Genomic DNA, 18551 nt, shown 5'->3' with positions numbered 1-18551 from the left:
GGGCCGCCCCAGCTGGGCTGTCCCAGCTCTCCTGCCTGCTGAGCACGGGCTCTGCGTGTCTTTCCCGTACGCATAGCCAGTGATGCTAATGCAAAGTCTGAGGCTTCCCACAGGATGCACGCTGCAAGTGCTCGGCCCGGGGTTCGTGGCCAGGGATAACACAATAATTTGCGCAAGAGGTGTCCAAGGTTCTTGGAAATGTCAGCCTTGTACAGCTCCGGCGTGCTGGGGCAGCATTTCCCTGTCCGCAGAGCAGGCAGGGAGTTAAATGTCAATACTTGTGAGTCTTCTTTGGCAAGCATCCAGGGCTTTCTCTGCACGGATTCCCACCCCGCTTCCCTTTCACCCCACCTGCCTACCCCAAGAGCCAGACACCGCAGCCAGTCCCCGTGGATGGGGAGGAGGTGACTGGAGGGGACCTGAAGGCTCCCAGGATGCTGGAGGAGTCTGGACAGTAAATCTAGGCTTCTTGACTCTGTAAGCAGCCCAAACCCAGGCAGAGCACATCCGAGTGCCCAGTGAGTGTCCGTCCTGCAAGGGCCGTGCCTCGGGCATTGCAGAGCGAACTCCTGCCATGGGACAGCCGGTTTCAGGAAAAGCTCGTGGGCCCCACGCAGCAAGGGGTGGCAGCACATCACGTCAGTACTCAGCTCCTCACCTCCCATGCAGCGTCCCACTGATGCCCCACTGAAACCTGCCCCCCACCGAGCCCAGTCTGACCATCGCTGTGGGTCTGGCCTCGCTGCCGGAGGCTCGTCAGCACAGGAGCAACCCTACACTGAGCGCAGGGTGGCAGAGCCCGGCGGGTCTCACTGCAGAGGACACCAGGGAACGTGTGGGGCTGTGCAGAACTCGGCCTGTTCCGAGAAGCCTCATGCATGGGTCAAATCCTGGGCTAGAAGTCTGAAAATCACATCTTCCGACAGCTCATCCTCCTGCAGGCTGGATAACTGGTGTGAACACAGGGAAAGGTGTTTGATCCCCATCTCCTATAGAGAGTGATGTGTTGCTCCGGCTCCCAGTAGGAGCTGAGTAGCATCCTGTTAATGAAATTATAACCATGGCTCACACAGTGCATTTCTGCTGAACACATCTGAAATCTCTTTCCCTCAGAGGCTACAAAACCAATGCCTGGGAGTTATCTCATTGCTGTTATAAAAGCAACACGATTAGAGTGCTGAAGCTAATTTAAATCCCATTGAATGCTATTGTAAAGCAGCAAGAGACAGGCTGGTATGTAATGTGTCGTTGAGCCATCCTCAGAGTGGGCACATCAGTCTGATACCCAAAAGTTTAAGGGCTCAATTCAGAGACTTTAACATAAATTGCAAATCCTGCGTGAACAGGTTCTGTTTGATGAGACTTTCAGGTACTTCAGGTACAAGTCTCATTTAATTGTGTGACCACTCGCAGACTCTTAGCCAGCTACAGACTGAAGTGTCTTCTTGGATCCTCAGTTATCCTAAGCATCCTCTGGGTATCGTGGCATCTCTGCTCCCAGTGTGAGCAAGGGGTGCGGAGCTGGGGGAAATGACTGTGATAAACACCAGCACTGGTAGTGAGGCCAAAATGGAGTTTAATTGTACAGGTCAGTTGTGTTGGAGGTTCTTCTAATCCCTTGCTCTATGGGCTTTGTAGGGATTTGGGGTGCGTGTGTCTGTTTTAAGAGCTGTGTTTTGTAGCTCTTAAAGAAGTGTCTCAGCCCCTGCACTGCCGCAAAGGCAATGCCGCAAAGGCAATGCCGCTCCCACGCACAGCCAGGACGTCACCCTGGGACAAAGTGGTCCCCGTGCTGCAGGACAGCCCCGTCAGCCCAGGTCGTGGCAAGCAAACCACATACTGAGTTAAGAGGTTTTGTCTTGACCTTTACTGGCTGCTGCAACACCCCAGAGCTCCAGCAATCGCCACCTTGCAGAGCCTGAGCAAATAAATTGCCAATTCAGTAGGGAGAAGTGACTCGGTCAGTACCCGAGCACGACAGCAGACTGCAGCACTCAACTGCTCTCCTGAGCCTGGCACCGCAGAGACGAGCTCCTAACGTTTGCATTTTGTAATTGTCCCTGCAATACGAAGGAGGGTTGAATCGTGCCTTTTTCTCCCCTCCCTTTCCCAGCTCACCTGAAGGCAGATTGCAGAGGCACAGCCGGGCTGGGTGAGTGGTTTTCCCCGGTGCTGAGCAGAGGGCTCCTGATTACCCCGCAGATGGTCACGGAGCATTTTGTGCCATCTCGAGCCAGCCCCATCGCTGGCTCTTGGCCGTGCCTGACATGGATTTCATGCCTCACTCCATTCCCCCCCCCTCACTTGACACTATCGGGATGTCCTCATCGGGCCGGCGGGCAGCATTGCACGAGTTTCAGCCCTTCGTGGGAGCTTTGTCCTGGAGTCACTGCCCCTGGTCCAGCCAGCTCATGATTTCCTACTGCGTAATTTAACATCCTATGCCATAAAATTATAATATAAGTGTGGGGAGGGGATGAGGAAGGAGACATGGCTGCAAGTGTACAGGAAGGCGAGCAGCAAGGAAGCCTGGGCTGTTGCCTGCGGACCAAAGGGTTAAGAAGGAAGGTTACCTGCCTTGCAGGAGACATAAACCTTATCCTGGGCACGTTCCTGCCCCATCAGGTGTTTCACAGGCTGTAAAAAAACCTGTTTGGTGTTGAAAAATTGAATGAGAGCGATAAGTAGGCAGACTTTTAAAACAAGCTCAGCTTTAGGGAGCCCCCCCCAAAGACAGAGGCCATTACCAAAGCAAAGAGGCGAGGGGGTCTGCCCTCTTGGCTTCCCATCTGCGAAGCAGGGCTGATAGATCCTCACTGAGGGAGGTGAGGTTTGATGGATCTCCTCAGCATGAGCTGAATGAAAGTCAGCAGCCTCCCAGATTAACTCCACAGCTGGGTTCCTTGAATAACATTGCTGTACCTCTGGCTTGTGCTTTCTGGGCAGCTCCCGTGGCTTCTCCTAGGAGACAAGGTAGCTGCCTCTGCTCCGTAAATGACGTCAAAATCATTGCTGGAGTCTTTATCTGACAGGGTTAATGGACTTTAAGTGAGTGGAAGGTGGAAGACCAAGGGAGTGATGTGACCCAGGTGGTCTAATCCATGGTCAAAGGGAGCAACAGCAACCAGCCCAAGTTGGAGACGTCTCTTTCAGACACCAAACACTATAGCCTCCCTGCCTGGCCATGACCCACACCAGCATCACCTATTTTCTGGCTTCAAGGAAAGACGGGGAAGACCTCTAACTCTGCACCCCCCAACACAGGATGGCCACCTTCCTTGAAGCAAGATTTCTGCCTCTGTTCCTGCTTGTATTCTCATCCAGAAATTCATATTTCTTTCCAGAACTGCCTTTCTCCACTGAGACCTCTCACACAGCCGCATTACTCTTCTCCAGCACTCTTGCCTGCTAGGACCTCACCAACCCTTGGCCAGATTTTGTGCATCTCCTGAGGACCCTACAGCTGTTTCTTCTCTGTACGTCTCATTTATATTGTAACGAGGCTGAATTTTTAATTCTGTGACTCACCGCAAAGTCTAATCTTCCTCCAAGATCCCATCCAAGTCAGGGCTCTAGTCTCACAGTCTGCATCCTGCTAACAAGCCTGTGACTCTCCCACCGAGGTGGGTGGGACTGCCCACGTTGCACTTAGTGCAAGTGAGACTGTTTGCTCATCCATTTATTATTTTATATTTACAATCCATTTAAAATACTGAATTTTGTGATATTTTCTTTTTGGTGCTGAAATAGAGCATCACTAAGATCAGAACTCAGTTTGGCTATATCATGGGGAAAGACTCCCCCAAACTGAGGTATCTGCCCAGGGTTCAGTGGCAGAGCTGGAAACTGGGTTCTCCTGAGCTTTAAAGCCCAGCTAGCCCTCAGCCGCTCCATCGCTCTTCATCTTGGCCACCAACATCACCCGGCTCTTTGAGAGCTGCTGGGGCCAGACATGGACCTGCTGTGACTGGAAACAGATAGCAAAGTATTTTAGGAGGGGACGTAACACTCCCAAAGTGAACTCATCCTTTCAGTTCACATGCTCCCAGCACGGGTTGTCACAGCGTTATTTTTAAATGGCCTTTCCCTTTATCACCAGAAAAATTTCTTCCCATTGACCTGAACAGCACTAGCAAAGTCAAGTGGAATATATATATTCTTTCCTACTCGCTGAACATAGTCATTGTTAATCTGAGCATGTTAAAACCAAAAGGGACAAGACATGGAAGGTGGTTAACACTAATGTGATGAGAGCAAAGGGGAAGGGGTGAAGACTAATCTTGTTGGAGGCAGAACTAGATGTTTAAAATGGAAGTGAATGGACTATCCGTCTTGGACTTGTGGTACCTACCTCTGTCTCAGGGGACATGGCTGTGGCACAAAGACTTCACTGAGAAGAGACAAAGAACCAATGGTCTTGCGGAGTTAATGGCAGCGTGAGAAACACGGATACGTGCTCACATGTATAAATCTGTGGGAGATCCAGAGTAAGAAGCCAGCAAAAGCAGGTTGCACAGTGTTTGCAGAGCACACTGCTGTCAGGTCACTGGGAAAACATTTTGTAGCCACTTTGAAAACTGTGAGCAAAGACAACAGATACTCAGATTTTTTTTTATTTTTTTTTTAACATCCTTTTCTTTTAAGTCAGCCTTTGCATAAGTTCAAGGTCGGGGAACAAAACGCATTTTTAATAAGCAATAAACAGCAATTAGCTATGCAAATAATAAACAGCATTTGAGGGTCAGTACGTAGCAGGACTGTCTCATGTGAAGATGAAGGGAGGACCAGTCCTGTATTCAGAAGATCTCAGCCTGGTGCCAATGTCAATGGTGCTTAGCAAAACAAACTCACCTGGAGCCCACTCTGAAGTGGGCTGGAAACGCTCCTACAAGCTTCAGTAGCTCTTCCTTTCCAAGGAGAGGGGAAAGAAAAGCCTAGGGGAAGAGTTTTAGCGTGCAGCAAGCAGAGACGGGAATGTTTGACTAGCTGAGAGAGGACAAGCGTACCATTCTTTCCATCCCGAGAGTTTTACAGGAGTAAAATGTACCTGTATAATCCACCCAAGGCCTGACAGCACTTAAATCAGTCTGAAGGCATCTGTGGTAGCTACTGGAGGGGAGAGGGAGGAGTAGGAAGCTCCAGAGCAGAAAGGATTGACCCCTTCTGCAGGACCCAGAAAGCAGGCAAGTCTCCCCAAAATCAGTCCCCACCAGCCTCCTCCTCTGTGTTTATCAAAATCAGTCCCCACCAGCCTCCTCCTCTCAGTGTTTACGTGAGAAATTCAAAAGCAGGAGCTAAGCTTATGCATTGGAATGATTTTTAACACAGCAAATTCCAATTTTAACAGTGAATTTCATCTGCAGGAAAAAAAAAAAGGAAAGAAGTGCCAAATCACACCAATCCATCAGGAACTGTCAAAATTGTCTTTGCTGGTACAAACACATCTTGCTCATTCACACAGCGCTAGAGGTTTAGGGCAGCGCAGAAAATCTCTTACAGAGTTCTTCGGATGGTATTTAACTATACTACAAAATGTGGGTCTAATTAATCCCTGAAATTGGTGACATTACACTTGGGGTGAGTCTGCCCGTTAAGCCTGAGGAGGTGGGAAGGAAAAGAATAAAAAAACACATATGCTTCAATTTGATTTCAATGCAGCCAAAGACCTAGCACACACAGTTGCTTATTAGAGATTAGTCTTCATTTAAAAGTTAATTAGAACTGTACCGAAAAGCTTAGGGGCTGGAGATGGTAAAGGTGAACTTTAATGAAGGTTTAATCACTAGAACGACCATGAAGTACTTTGGTTTGCAAGCCCTCTGCAGCAGTACGGAGCTGCAGTGGCATCTCTGCTCTGGGTACCACACCCAGGACGCCAGGAAGGAATAGCTGAACACCACAAGGAACATCCAAGTTCAGAAGTCCCCGGCTAAAACCTTGTCAGGTTTTTGTACAAAGCCATCAACAATGCAGAACGGAATCAGACCCTGTTTCACACATGGGATGATCGTTACTCCGCTGCCAACGTTTTTTTAACTTGGAAAGCCAAAGTGGCCTCATTTCTGGAAGCGATGAGCCGAGCTTCATTTTGCCTATAATGGCAGTTCAGTGCATTAGTACCTACAACTCCTCTTTAAAAATGCGTGTTACCGGCCTACAGCAAATTCCCATCAAGAAAAAAAAAAATTATGAAAATGTCCTAACAAAGTGGGACAGAGCTATTTTAATGAAAATGGATGCAATTTCATTAATAAGAAAAATACTTGCTTTTTCCTAGGCACATCACTGTAGCGACCCCGGTGACTTTGTGACCCCTGCAATAAGCAACACTTTCTAACTGGAAACAACAGAGGCAATGCCCAGTGCATCTGAAAAAATAATTTATCTTCAAGGCATTGCTAATCACAGCAATGAAGGCCAGAGTCACAATGGATAAGACCCATTCCGTCAAGCTATAGCTTTAATTAATTGAATTAGTATGAACTTGGAGTTAAAATTAACATAAATGACAGGTCTGACACCGTATTTTTTAACATTTTTTAAAAAAAGATCAAAAAAATAGTATCAATTATCTGCACCCAAGTCAAAATAAGACAGTCCATCTTCTGTTGTCCAAGATGCCCGTTGAGCTTTCCTACTGAGACGGACCTGTCCTGCTCCCGCTGATGCCCCCCACACGCACCCGAGGCACTGGGGGCTCGGAACAACGCCATCATCTCCTTTTTGCCAACATGTCTCTCTGCCCTCAGCTCAGCTCACCGAGCCCCATCCTCCTCCTCACGAGCAGATGGGCTCATGCGTGTGCAGAGCTCTGGGGTCCTTGCTGGATGCTCCTACCCACGCGTGCGGTGTACCAGAGGACTGCTGTCACCTCCCAGGCCCATAGCTAACTCATCGTTCCGTGGTGAATAAGACCAACCTTGGGCCAGCCATTGCCTAGCACCTACTTCCAGAGACAGTTCCTTTCCCCGTGGGTGCTGCTCTTCCGGATGGCTGCTAGGTGTTTTAATGCTTTTTCCAGCTGTCACCCCCAAATGGAGCACTCTCATGTTTCTTTCAGTGTCCATTTCTTCAAGGATTTCAGCTTATCAATCACAAGCGATGCTGAAAGCAGCAGCCAGCTGGGCACCCGCACCTCTGCGGTCCTCTGCCTGCAGATGCTGCCCAGCCCCATGGCTCCAGCCACCTTGAGGGCAGAGCTGCAGCACCCAGCCAAGCCGTGGAGATACCTCCAATGTCCCAACTGCTGCCTACTCGTGTGCTCTGCCAGCTAAGCTGGCTTTGACAGCCACTACCTCTAATCAGGTATCCCTGAAGATTTTAATAACTTGATTATATGATGGCAAGAAAAACCAATAACCCAAACCCTGATGTAAGCTGTTTTTGTCACAATCTTGAGACTCCTGCTTGGAGCAGATGCCTTATTAGCCATTTAATTCTCAGCTTCACGGCAAGGCACTACAATGAGAGGAAATATAAAATCAACAAGGCAGCTGCAAACTATCTTCGTGTTCTCTCTCAAATTTAATAGAGATTCATGAGGCTTTACACTAATGTGCTGAGAGAAAAGGATTACAGGGCTCTTGCACCTCGCTTGGGGTATAAGGGAGGTGAATATCAGTAATCAGCACGCAGATGATAAAGGCCTGGCAGAAGTTATACCAAAACCCGACCATGCTAATGTCAAACAAGGCACTTCAGCTAATGTGGTGCGTCCAGTTCAGGCCAAGCTGTCTCAGAAACATGAGCCCAGAGGTGAAGGAGCAGATCCATAACAGAGGACACATCAATGCTGTGTGCGATCAGAGCAGTTGGACCGTTTCCCTTCCAGAGGGCACATGCAGCATGAGCTGCAATAGAGCTGCCCAATCCAGTGGATGGCAGAGGGGAGGTAAGTTGGGTGTTGCTATTTCTCCTTCCCCACCAGGCCAAAGAGAGCAGAGGAAGCCAGCAAATTTTAAAAAATGGAAGACTGTACTACAAGGTTTTATTTAAACAAATAATAATTAGTGGGGGGAGCGGGTGACAGTGCCCAGCAGCCCCCCAGGCAGCTCTGCTCCACTCAGATCTGCAGCCCCGAGGTGGGCGAAGGCGGGTGGTATCTGCTCTCCCCAAGACCGTGCAGGAGCCAGGTCGGTTCGCACCCTGCCATGAGGCCTTCAGCCATCGGGCAGTCGTGTCCCCACGCTCTTTGAAGCCGCCCGTGCCGGCAGGCTGTGCCAGTCCCATCGGGTCCCGCAGCGATGCCAACGCCTGGCTCGCTCTCCCCACGCACATCGGCACAGCGCAGCATCTCGAGGGGCAGAACCAACCCTCATTTCATCCCCTTCACTGGTGCCTGGCTGACAGCTCCGGTCGTGCTCAGTCAAAAACCACTGACACAATTGACTTCACTACGCCAGTACTACACACTTACTTGTACAGTCACCGCTCGGTTCCTTTAACTCCTCATCTCTTGGGTATTTCATGCAAGACAAAAAGCAGCTGAGCATTAATCCTGCGGCCGCTGGACTGTGGTACCTAGCCCTCCGCCTCCCCCCGCCGCCCCCGTGCGTCTTCCTGCTCTTTCCCCTCTCACTCCAAATGCATTTTTCTGTGGGGGTGCCACGCTCCCACCTGAGACCTGCCACCAGCATGGCTGCTGCGGAGGCGAGCAAGGAGCGCCTCAGGGCGAGCCGGGCGCATTAGCAGGGTCTGGTTGCTGAACTGCAGATTCAAGTCAGTGAGCTGTCAACCCAGCCAGTGAAGTTCACAGCAGCAGATGAGAAAGAGAGTCCCTCGTGCTAGAAAATACACCCTTTCCAGCTTTCCAGCACATAAGGAAAATGGATAACCTTTTTATTTTAAAATGCAGTGCACTCACATGAAAATGAACGTGCCCTAAGAAAGACTTTCCACCTTGCATCCTTTGCCGTACTCTCAGTAAGTCATAAAACTTCCCACTATATATTTTCTTTACCAGGCAGGAAACCTTGGCTGCCATTCAGGAATGCAACTGGGATATAATGGCACCATCTAGCCCCAAGCCAACCTGCATATGATCGTATTTATCGGTACGAAAACAGCCCTGAAAGGGCTTGACTGAGACCTGACCATACAGTAGCAGGTACAGGACACAGCTACTAAGAGAGAATCCTGACCCTAAAAACCTTAATCAGGCAGCAGGAAGGAGACAGGAGTTACTTTTACTCTGGTTTATCAGCGTGAAAGCTGTTTGCCAAAGGATGACATAAATTGCACAAACCTTGGGCTGAGCCAAGAAAGGAGCCCGAGGAATAACACCGATTTACTGCCCTATCTGCAGTCCTCGAGCCACGGCGTGAGCAGCTCGGGGCCACCAGCCTTGCTGCAGGTGAGGACACTTGTTAAACGTGAGGACATTTGTTATACGAGTGCACATCCAGAGCTGCTGTAAATAAAGCAAGGGCATTACACAGTAGTTAATCCAGCGCTGTTTTGCTGATCATGTTGAAGATACCGACCTGTTTACGCTCTGCACATCTCTTATTGAAAATAATGCAGCAGCTTTCACCTTAGTGGCTTACTTCCATCGAGTCAGCCTCCGTGCCCTTAAATGAATGATAATAGCTGCCATGCCATTGTAATTCCCGTCCAGTAAAGCATGTTGAAACCTGTTACCTCCTGGTTGTTCTCAGCATGGACCATTGCTTCTTCCACCGCTGCAGGAGCCACACCAAAAGCAAAACCAGTGGTCTCCCAGCAGAGGTGTTTAATAAATTTATCACACGTCTGTGAGGAGATGCAGATGCAAACAGACACGGGAGGCTCTGAAAGGCACCAGGGCTTCCCGGCGCTAGCGCGGGACAGATCCCCGGCACCTGGAAATGGCCACCCTCATTAGCAAAAGGGAAGCACGACACATCGGGCGCCTTCAGTCCCAGCTGGCAGCCGGGGCCGAGGGCGCAACAAAAGCTTGCCTTTGCTTATTGCTCCGATTTGCTTTACTAGAGGAAAGGAGGACTGCTTCATCTTTTTTGTACCTCTGAGGTACTGTCAGCCTTAAGCCAACGAGGTATAATGCAAGGGTTGGTTTTTGTTGCCTTTTTTTTTTTTTTTTTTAAACTTTCCAGAAGCAATCCGTTTTTATTCTGCACATGGACACATTCAATATCACAGGCACTGAGTGCACTTTAGGCAAAGCAAAGACAAGAATTCATGTAAAGCAAAAAAAATAATCTGGGTTTTTCTCCAGTCTTCCAATTAACTTTGCTGGCAATTTGTAACAATGAATGCATAAAAATCCTGAGGCACTTTTTACAGGCAAGATGGAAAGTGGTTTGTTTTTTTTTTTTTTCTCCAACTTGCAGGAAATTTCCTTTTCTTTCTCTGAAGCAAAAGAAAACATGTCAATAAATAAAGAATGAATCTTCAAAAACTTTCTTTGACTCAAAGGCAACCTGAAATTATACGGCCTAATTCAACTTCAAGCACTCCCTGCTTGGCTGGGTGAGTGCATCATTCCCAGAGGCAAACATTGCATTTCTAAAGGACAGTCCATTAAGCACCACCAAAGCCCCCCTCTCTGCCTTCGACTTATTGAGTTAGACTGCACAGTGACTCAGTGTCCTCGTCCCCTCTCTGCGTCAAGTCCCTTAACTCAGCTCTGATTGCTGGCACAAACAGCAGAGTCCTCTGCCAGCATCACCTTGCCGAGGTCTCTCCTACACATCCGAAATCTGGTAACACAAAAAGAAACCTGGCTCTTCTGGCTGCAAAATATCTGCAGAAAATGAGCTGGGATCTTTGCTCCCTCCCTGCCCTCACTCAGCGTCTGTCTCTGGGGCTTGACGCATGTGTCGTGACGGATGTTAGCGAGGAGCAACAACTCTGAGCCCGGCGGGGACAGCGGCCGCACCGCTACCTGGCTTCCACCCCCCGAGCATTTCGGCGCTCGACAAAAGCGGGTTGGCAATTTCAGCGAATCCCTTGAGTTCTGGAGGGGTTTTTGTTACTGAGAAAGGGTCAGATGTCACTTCCTTCACAAGAAAAGCAAGTGTCATAAAAAGGCACTTGAGCTGCTCTGGTTGCCTCTAGCAGCCAGGAATCTATTAGGTATGTCAGGCCACAACAAGCATCGAGAGGGGCGCTGATTTTGTCTGTCCGCCTGCTCAGCCTCTGAGAAGCTGAGAGTCATTTGGAGAAGGCTTAAAACAGAGCAAACTGGCACTGAGACAGCAGTGGGATTTCGGGGGGGGGGGATAATAAATTAGTTCTTGTCTCATGGATTCAGACAGAACTCAGGGTTTCAGGGCACTTTGTGGAAAGGACTGTTAAAAAGTGGGCATGCAGAAGGGTATGTTGTTATCTCTTGAGACTATGTCTGCAGCGTGTATTTCTCACCGAGCCTGAGCCCATGGCTTTGGCCATGATCAGTGCACATCCCTGCAGGGAAACAGCAGCACCAGCAGCCACCATCCCTGTGATGGACTGCTCGGGGATGCTCGGGGGTGAGCCTGGCAGACCCAGGCTGGGGACAGCCATCTCAGCCCCTCCGCTCCAGCTCCTGGCGTGCTCTGGAGTTGAACAACATGCAGAGCAGCTAAGGAAATACCCGGTTTGGGTTCAGATCTCGGCACACAGCGTGGACGCACCAAAGACACTTCTGCTGCAGCACAGCAAGGGCTGCCTGAGACATTTTTGACAAAAATAAACCATTCTGCCTTGGCAGGCTGTCCATGGGGGGTTGCTGCAGGCAGGAATGGCAGTAAGGGACGAGGTCGAGGTTTAGAGCCCCCAGCTCTCCTCAGGGTAGGTTTATTGCCCGTCAGATGAACACCTTTACCACTGAGACATCGTCAGCCTTTCCCTGATCGAATGCATATTAATTACACTGAGCAGCTCAAGCCCCAGGGCTTCGCCACAAGACCTGGCTCCAGCAGGCAGAGCACAGCACTCTGTCCCAGGACAGAGCCCGGCCTGGCCCCGGTGCAGCCAGGGCAGCATGGTGCAGGGCTGCCTCTACGACAGCACGGCACAGAGGCTGCAAGAAAGGTTTTGGTTTTGCTCTAGAGTAAAACAAAAACGCATTTGGAAAACTCTGAGTTTTCTCCATAAAACAGCTTTTCAGCCACCCTGTTTCCTGCTCTCCCTCCCCAAGAGAAGGCAAACCCACTCTCGCAGCCAGCCATGCCAGTTCTCCCGCTCAAAAGCTGGTGGCCTTGGACCACTCCTCCAAACATCTCCATTCAAGCAGTTTCCCACTTTTCCTCTTCCATCAACAGCTACTTCACAGGCTTTGCTCTTCCCACATCCCTCTTTTTCATCTCCCATCTGCTAACACCTCTTTTATTATCCCATGCACCTCTCAAGTCAATGACTGCTATCCGCATTCCCTTCTACCCTACATCTGCCGACTCTTGCAGTTTGGACATATTTTCAGACACCTGTTTGAAGGCTGCCTTAAAACCTTAATCACAACTGTTTCTCCCAGTCTGAGATAATTGGGTGTTAGAGACTGTTCCTCTTATTTATTTTTAGCAGAAGGTAAGAGTCTTTTACAGGTGTTTCAGCACACAGGGGGAGGGGAGGAGAAAGAAGTCAATTATACGATCAAAAACTTCCCATATTCCATCCCCAGCTCCCCTCCTCCTGGGCAGATACTGCCAGTGTGTTGAGGCGAGAGGACATGCCCCAGCAGCATAAAGGTCATGTTTTACCGGTCTCAGAGGTGCTTGTCTTCAGCAAACAGCCAAATCCCCACCATTTCCAGAGGGTATCAGCAAAGGCAGAACAGAAAATGTTCCAATCTAGCTAATTTTAAATGAATGTAACAATTATTCAGCAACCTTCTGTAAATTAAGGTTTCCCTGGGTACATTTCGCTAATTATCTGGGATTTTAAAGTGCAAACATGACACATTGTTCAATAGCCAGCAACAAAAAGGATGCACGCCGCATCCTGCCCCGTTGGTAATGCCTCTTGATCAAACGGATTTAAATAATGAAGAATTGATCAGTGTACCTTTGTGCATACAAAAGCAAACAAACAAACAGAAAAAAGAAAAAAAAAAAGGGGCTGGTGGGGGCTTGATGCTGGCCAGGGTCAACCCACCACAGTCCTCTGAGCTGAGGCCGTGGGACATGAGGCCCTATTGCCCGTGTTCCTATTTGCAAGCAGGGACCGGGCAGAGATTGCTTTGCCCCAAGGTACTTAGGAAATTTACTGGGGTTGAACCTCAGAACTGAATTCTGATTTCCTGAATCCCCCCCCTCCCTGGTTCTGTAGCAACAAGACCATCACCAACACCACATGGGTTTAACCGCTGCTAAAGAGTAGCTGAAATGCCGATGAAGGCAACAGAATGGCACCCACTGGCTGCAGACTGAACTCTGTAGGGCTGGCTTCTGAAATAACACACATACAGTCATTTTTTTAACTATATTGACAGTAAGAGTTGCATGAATGCCAGTAAACCTGTCATTAGCAGCGTAAATTAGTATGATTTTTAATAATAACCATCAGAAAAAGCTAATCTACCTTTAGCAGAGGGAAGAATATAATTATTTAAAGGAACCTATTTGTTTTTCCATGCTGTGTACAAAATAATGTGGGTATATGAAAAGGACACAGGGAAAATAAATGCAATAAAAATTCCTGTGCCTATAAGGCCCCTTCTGCAGCAGTGGAGAACACAGCATGCAGGATGGATCAGACTTGCGTGGGGCAGTGCAGATAAGGCATCCTGCTGGCTTTTCATGAAAGACAAGGATCACCGAGATGTCTGCAGTGATTTGAGGCCAGGATTTCACTTCACTTTGACCACACTCAAAACTGCTTCCCCGGGGAGTGCACAGTGCTGCGGGTAAGCGAGGATGGGGCACAGAGGAGGGTGGAAGGACGACACGGAGCCAGCAAGCACGGCCGTCAACCGGCAGCTCCGTCTTTGCCATCCCCATCGCGCACCCAGACACGTGCCCTGTGGGAAGCCCTGGTTTGCCGAGGATTTCAGGATCGGGCTCCCGTCCTGGCAAGCTGCTCTCAGTTCATTAGCGCACGTGAACTCGCCAGCAGCTACAGAAATATTTGTACAGGGTAAAGGAGTGGGTGGATTTCTCCCTTAAGTCACCCGTCTATTATTTCTCCCAGAAAAATTGTGCGCCTTGCTTCAGTTCTACCGAGACACATTTAAAGAAAATGCAAGGGTCAACAAATCAGCTGTTGATACTACACGCGTGTGGAGATGAAGGCGGGAGCAGTTTGTCACTCAGGGGAAAGCGGACAGGAATATGGCAGTACAATGGGGTCCTGTACACGTTCGGACTGTAACGCTGCTCTGAACAGTGGCACCTAGTGACGGCTTTTTGTCGAGGAGGAGAGGGAAAAACAAAGCTTTGCTTTGCACCTGATAAAGGGATCTCCCCGTACTCCAGGAAGGACTCCAGGAAGACCTGCAAGTGGAAAAAAAAGCACAGAATCCTGTACTTACATGAATTATGTATCAGGAGCTTTTGTAGGACTGGGGCTTTGTCATGAAACAACGATTTTCAGAAGAATAAGGACAGGTAGGCAGTATGTTTTTGAAGGTTGTAACAATGATATAATGTGTTATGGAGATGGTCACAAATGCCTGTATTTCCCTGTTTATATCTATCCACACTTGCATCTATGCAAGTTTATATAGACTTCTCCCCAGCATGCACTTTTCTCTCCTTGGACTTCTCAGTTTTCCCTATTCCTGCCCATTCCCACTGCTCCTGTATCCCTTCCTCATCCCTGCACCCCCGTCTGTGTTCTTTGGGCTTCCTAGTTGTCCTGTTACAAATTCTTCCCTCATCTCAATCTCTTTCCCAGCCTGCTGTGATGCCCCGGGCCGTCTTGGCAAGTGCAGGATTTTCCTTTCAGGAAGGTGATAGGACTGGTCCCTTGCTAGTGCTATTTGATCAACAAAAGCCAAACCCATCAGCCGGGAACAGAGCTGGGTCACTCAAATTCATTGCTCAACAAGTCTCTCAAGCAGAGCACCATCTCCTTGTATCACCACTTAGGGCCAGCACCTCCCAACATCGGCTTTCTGGATGCCAAAGGGCTTCTCATGACTCAAGAGTCTGCAAAAACAGACCATCGCTGCTCATGCTGACTGACCTGGTGGACTTGCAGCTTGGAGGACAAGTAGAGATTCTGTGCTGATGGTCAGTAATAGCAGCTAAACACGGTACCAGATTCCAATGAGCTCCACCAGCGCTAACCAGTTTCCTACCAAGGAGATGCAGATCCCACCACACCATCCATATGCCGCTGTTTCCACTCTGCCTCTCCGGAGAAAGCACTGGAAAAAGCTGTTGTGTTGCATGCTAATACTCAATGAGTAGCTCAGAGTAAAAAGAAAACCGTATGTTCAAAACCCAGCACGCTGATTATCAAATTCATTGCTGGTTTAAAAGAACACAGATTGAACAGAATTAATGAATTGTGCCAGCTGCAAAACTTCTGGCAGATGGAGCAGAAAAAAAAGCAGCCCTGGATGCTGGGAATGATCTTCACCTCTTTTGAGGGAGATATTTCTACAATGAATATACTTAAGTGATGAAAAAAAACTCTTGTGCAAAGATGATCTTGCTTTTTCTTCAATCTTTCTTTGAAATAATTATTTCAAACACAACAGCTCTTCAGAAGATCAATAGCTAGGATTATAAAAATATCCCAGCACAGACTGATTGCTGCTGAAGAAAGAATTATTACTAAGGTTCAGCTTCACTTTTTTTGTATTAAATAAAGACTATTTACAGCCCAGAAAACCCCATGTTTCAAGATCTGAGATGTCATTTTTAGCTATGCATTCATCTTTTTGATTCACATCAACCACCATCATCTGTTAAGTCAATAGTTATCTTCCCTACCCACCTCCGAGATGTCCTGAATGAACCCATCAGTCAAGGAAGTCTTCAGTGCTCCTGCTGCTAGAAAGAAGAAAAAGCACACACATCAGAAGGAACCAGGCGAGAAAAGATTCGTCATACATCATCACGGAGCTTGTTTTCTTAAACAAAAGTATGAACTATTGCCTTATCTATGTGAAGGTATTTAAGATGCAAAACCAAAGAAAATTGCTACGCTAGATTATGTGCATTTACTAATAGTAAAGAATTTAATCTATTTAAAATTAACTCCAAAGCCAATTTTAATGCCATGATGCAGCTGAAAAATCGAGTAAGCTCTAGAAAAGGGGAAAAATGCAGTTTAAAAAGTTAGAGAAGTCTTACGCAGCATCTCTGGCACCAGGAAATCTCAGTCCATCTCTACACTACTGGAAGTGCATTTCTTACCAAACGCCTGCGTACGCAGAACATCGTGCTCGCAGAACAGGGGTGCAGACATCCCGGTACAGGATTACTACCTGCATTACAGTGCGGTCTCCAGAAGATTTTAGCCTCATTGCACAGTACAACAAATATACAGGACTCACAGTCGAGAGCAGCAGTCTTCAACCATACATTACAACCGCAGCGTCGTACTTTGTCCTCCCTCTTGGGCTCAGTTTAAGCTTTTCTTTCCTGTCACCTCTGAGCTATGCTCAAAGGTCTCAGAAACAACACACTGCCCTTAAGCCCAGGGTTACATACCACTGAACAAAGAAAGAAGTAAAATTACCTCGATTTTTCTCACGTAGAACTGAAGTGATCTGTACGAGATCGCCTAAGGAGACGGTTGGAGAGCCGAGATCCGAACACGCTCCCACCAAGTGCCAGCCTGGTGCTCTGACCACACCACGGTTCTGCCTTACTTCTAGAGAGTCTAAATTCTCAGCTTCATTTTTTCCTCTTTCAGATGCCCTGCTTGGCATGTTAATATGCTGTTATAGGGGATAACGCTTCAGCCTCCCGGTCTGGAAGCATGCAGTCTGAGCGGATGGCGACAGGGGATAGGCGCAATTCATGAATAGTTGTTAATTATCAAAAGCCTTTTGATAATATTTATCCCAATAAATTAAGAGGTAGAAAGCTCATTGCAATTAGCAGAAGAGCCCAAGGCCTGATGTTGTGCACTTGGCCAGACTTTAATTAGTCAAATAGCAACATTTTTGTACAAATCCTGACAGTTAAAGCCAGCAGCTAATGACATTCACAATGCTAGGCTAAATTGCGCCTAGCACAAGAGAGAAAAATTGTAATGAATATAAATTTAAACTGAAGCTATAACACAGATTCTTAAAGGCACTTCCTGCAGATTTCTTTGACCTCAGTATTTGGGGACAGCAGAGCTGTGTGCTGCCGGGGTTCAGGTTATATTTTTGTTGTGGAAGGATTGCATTGTTACTTTTTTTTTTTAAATTTTTTTTGCTTTAACTCAAAACTTGAAATACTTCTAAATTTTGTAGCAGCCAACACAGGAGCAACAGAACACCTCCAAACATCCCTTCGTCGTGCCTTTACTTGTAATTAGTGCACCGCTGTTGTTGCCTATGGCCTCACAACGCAAACACCTTCCAGCCAGGAGCAGAGCTGCTGCAAGGACACACTGACTTCACGCACCTTTAACGGTCCTCCTTCATCAGCCGGGCTGCAGGACGTGGGTTGAAGGACACAGATAGCTGAACACCTCTCAGTGCAGTCAACAACGCAGCCTACAGCCCGAGCGGGAGTTAGGGGAAGCGCTCGCAGGACTCTCCAGCCCTCGGCCAGCAGCGACTGCCTGGAGCCCGCAGGCGTGAGCACCAACTCCATTGCCCGGGGGTCGCCCCCTAATAAAGCTCCTGCATTTTTGCTACGAACATGGGTAAATAAAGATAATAGAAGATTCTGAAATTTAGAGCTCCTCTTTCTCACCAAATTTTGTTACTAAAACTCTAAAGAATATAATTTAAAATATTAAATCAAAAAGGCGAATTCCTCTGCTTTTTATGTGGCAGCAGAGAGCTTTTCCCATCCCTTTGGTGAGGGTGAGCATTTTCGCAGAACAACTTTCAGTGCTGCTCAAAGGGAATGAGATGATTATTTTCTCTGATAGCACCAGCCCCTCTCCCCGTTTCCCACTCAGTGCAGCATGCCATTAGTTTCAGATGTACAAATAACAAAGAACATTTTACAGCGAGGAATTAGCCTGTTATGATTTCTGTTGATAGGGAGAATGGAAAGGGCAGACTGGCATCATGCTACAAATTAGCCGCTTTAATATATTCCTTTTCTCCCTTTTGAGTTTTCATGGGTACTTCTAGACACTGCAAAGGCTCATCCTCCAGACAGTCCAATTAAAAGAAAAGTTAGATTCGGTGATTCAGTGTTTCAATACAGCACTGTTTACAGCATTTTTCCTTGTTATTTCATGACATTAACAGTTGGCAGAATAAAAACCATGCGATTTGATTTGTTGCTCATGGGGCTGACTTCCTCTCCATTTACAGGCCGCTGACTTTTTTTGAAAGGAACATTTTTACATCGCAATGACAGCGTTTCATTTTCTTCATAAAAACAGGTTTCCAGATAGCTGTGGTTACAGTCACCTATTCGAACCAGAGGTACGCTTACCTCTCCCTCCCCTCTTAGAAGAATTAAAGTCTCCTGAATCTTTTGGTTGTCAGCACTGCTTTCTCAAAA

The 18551-nt window shown here is 47.8% G+C and overlaps 1 protein-coding gene across 1 annotated transcript in view; it reads right to left on the bottom strand.

Moving 5' to 3' along the window:
- The window catches only part of MMP17 (matrix metallopeptidase 17), a 102466-nt gene extending 86131 nt beyond the window's left edge, over positions 1 to 16335 (bottom strand). Inside the window, exons 1-2 of the mRNA XM_019470775.1 lie at positions 16284 to 16335; positions 15862 to 15917 (exon numbers count right to left, since the gene is read on the bottom strand). Of these exons, the coding sequence (XP_019326320.1) occupies positions 15862 to 15917; positions 16284 to 16335 (108 nt within the window). The remainder of the gene's footprint in view (positions 1 to 15861; positions 15918 to 16283) is intronic.
- Positions 16336 to 18551: the final 2216 nt, after the last annotated feature.

This window comes from Aptenodytes forsteri, unplaced genomic scaffold (genome assembly GCF_000699145.1).
Source record: "Aptenodytes forsteri isolate BGI_AS27 unplaced genomic scaffold, ASM69914v1 Scaffold79, whole genome shotgun sequence".
In the NCBI taxonomy this organism is placed as follows: Eukaryota; Metazoa; Chordata; class Aves; order Sphenisciformes; family Spheniscidae; genus Aptenodytes; species Aptenodytes forsteri.
The sequence above is the reverse complement of the archived record's forward strand: the minus strand, read 5'-3'. Positions and strand labels throughout refer to the sequence as shown.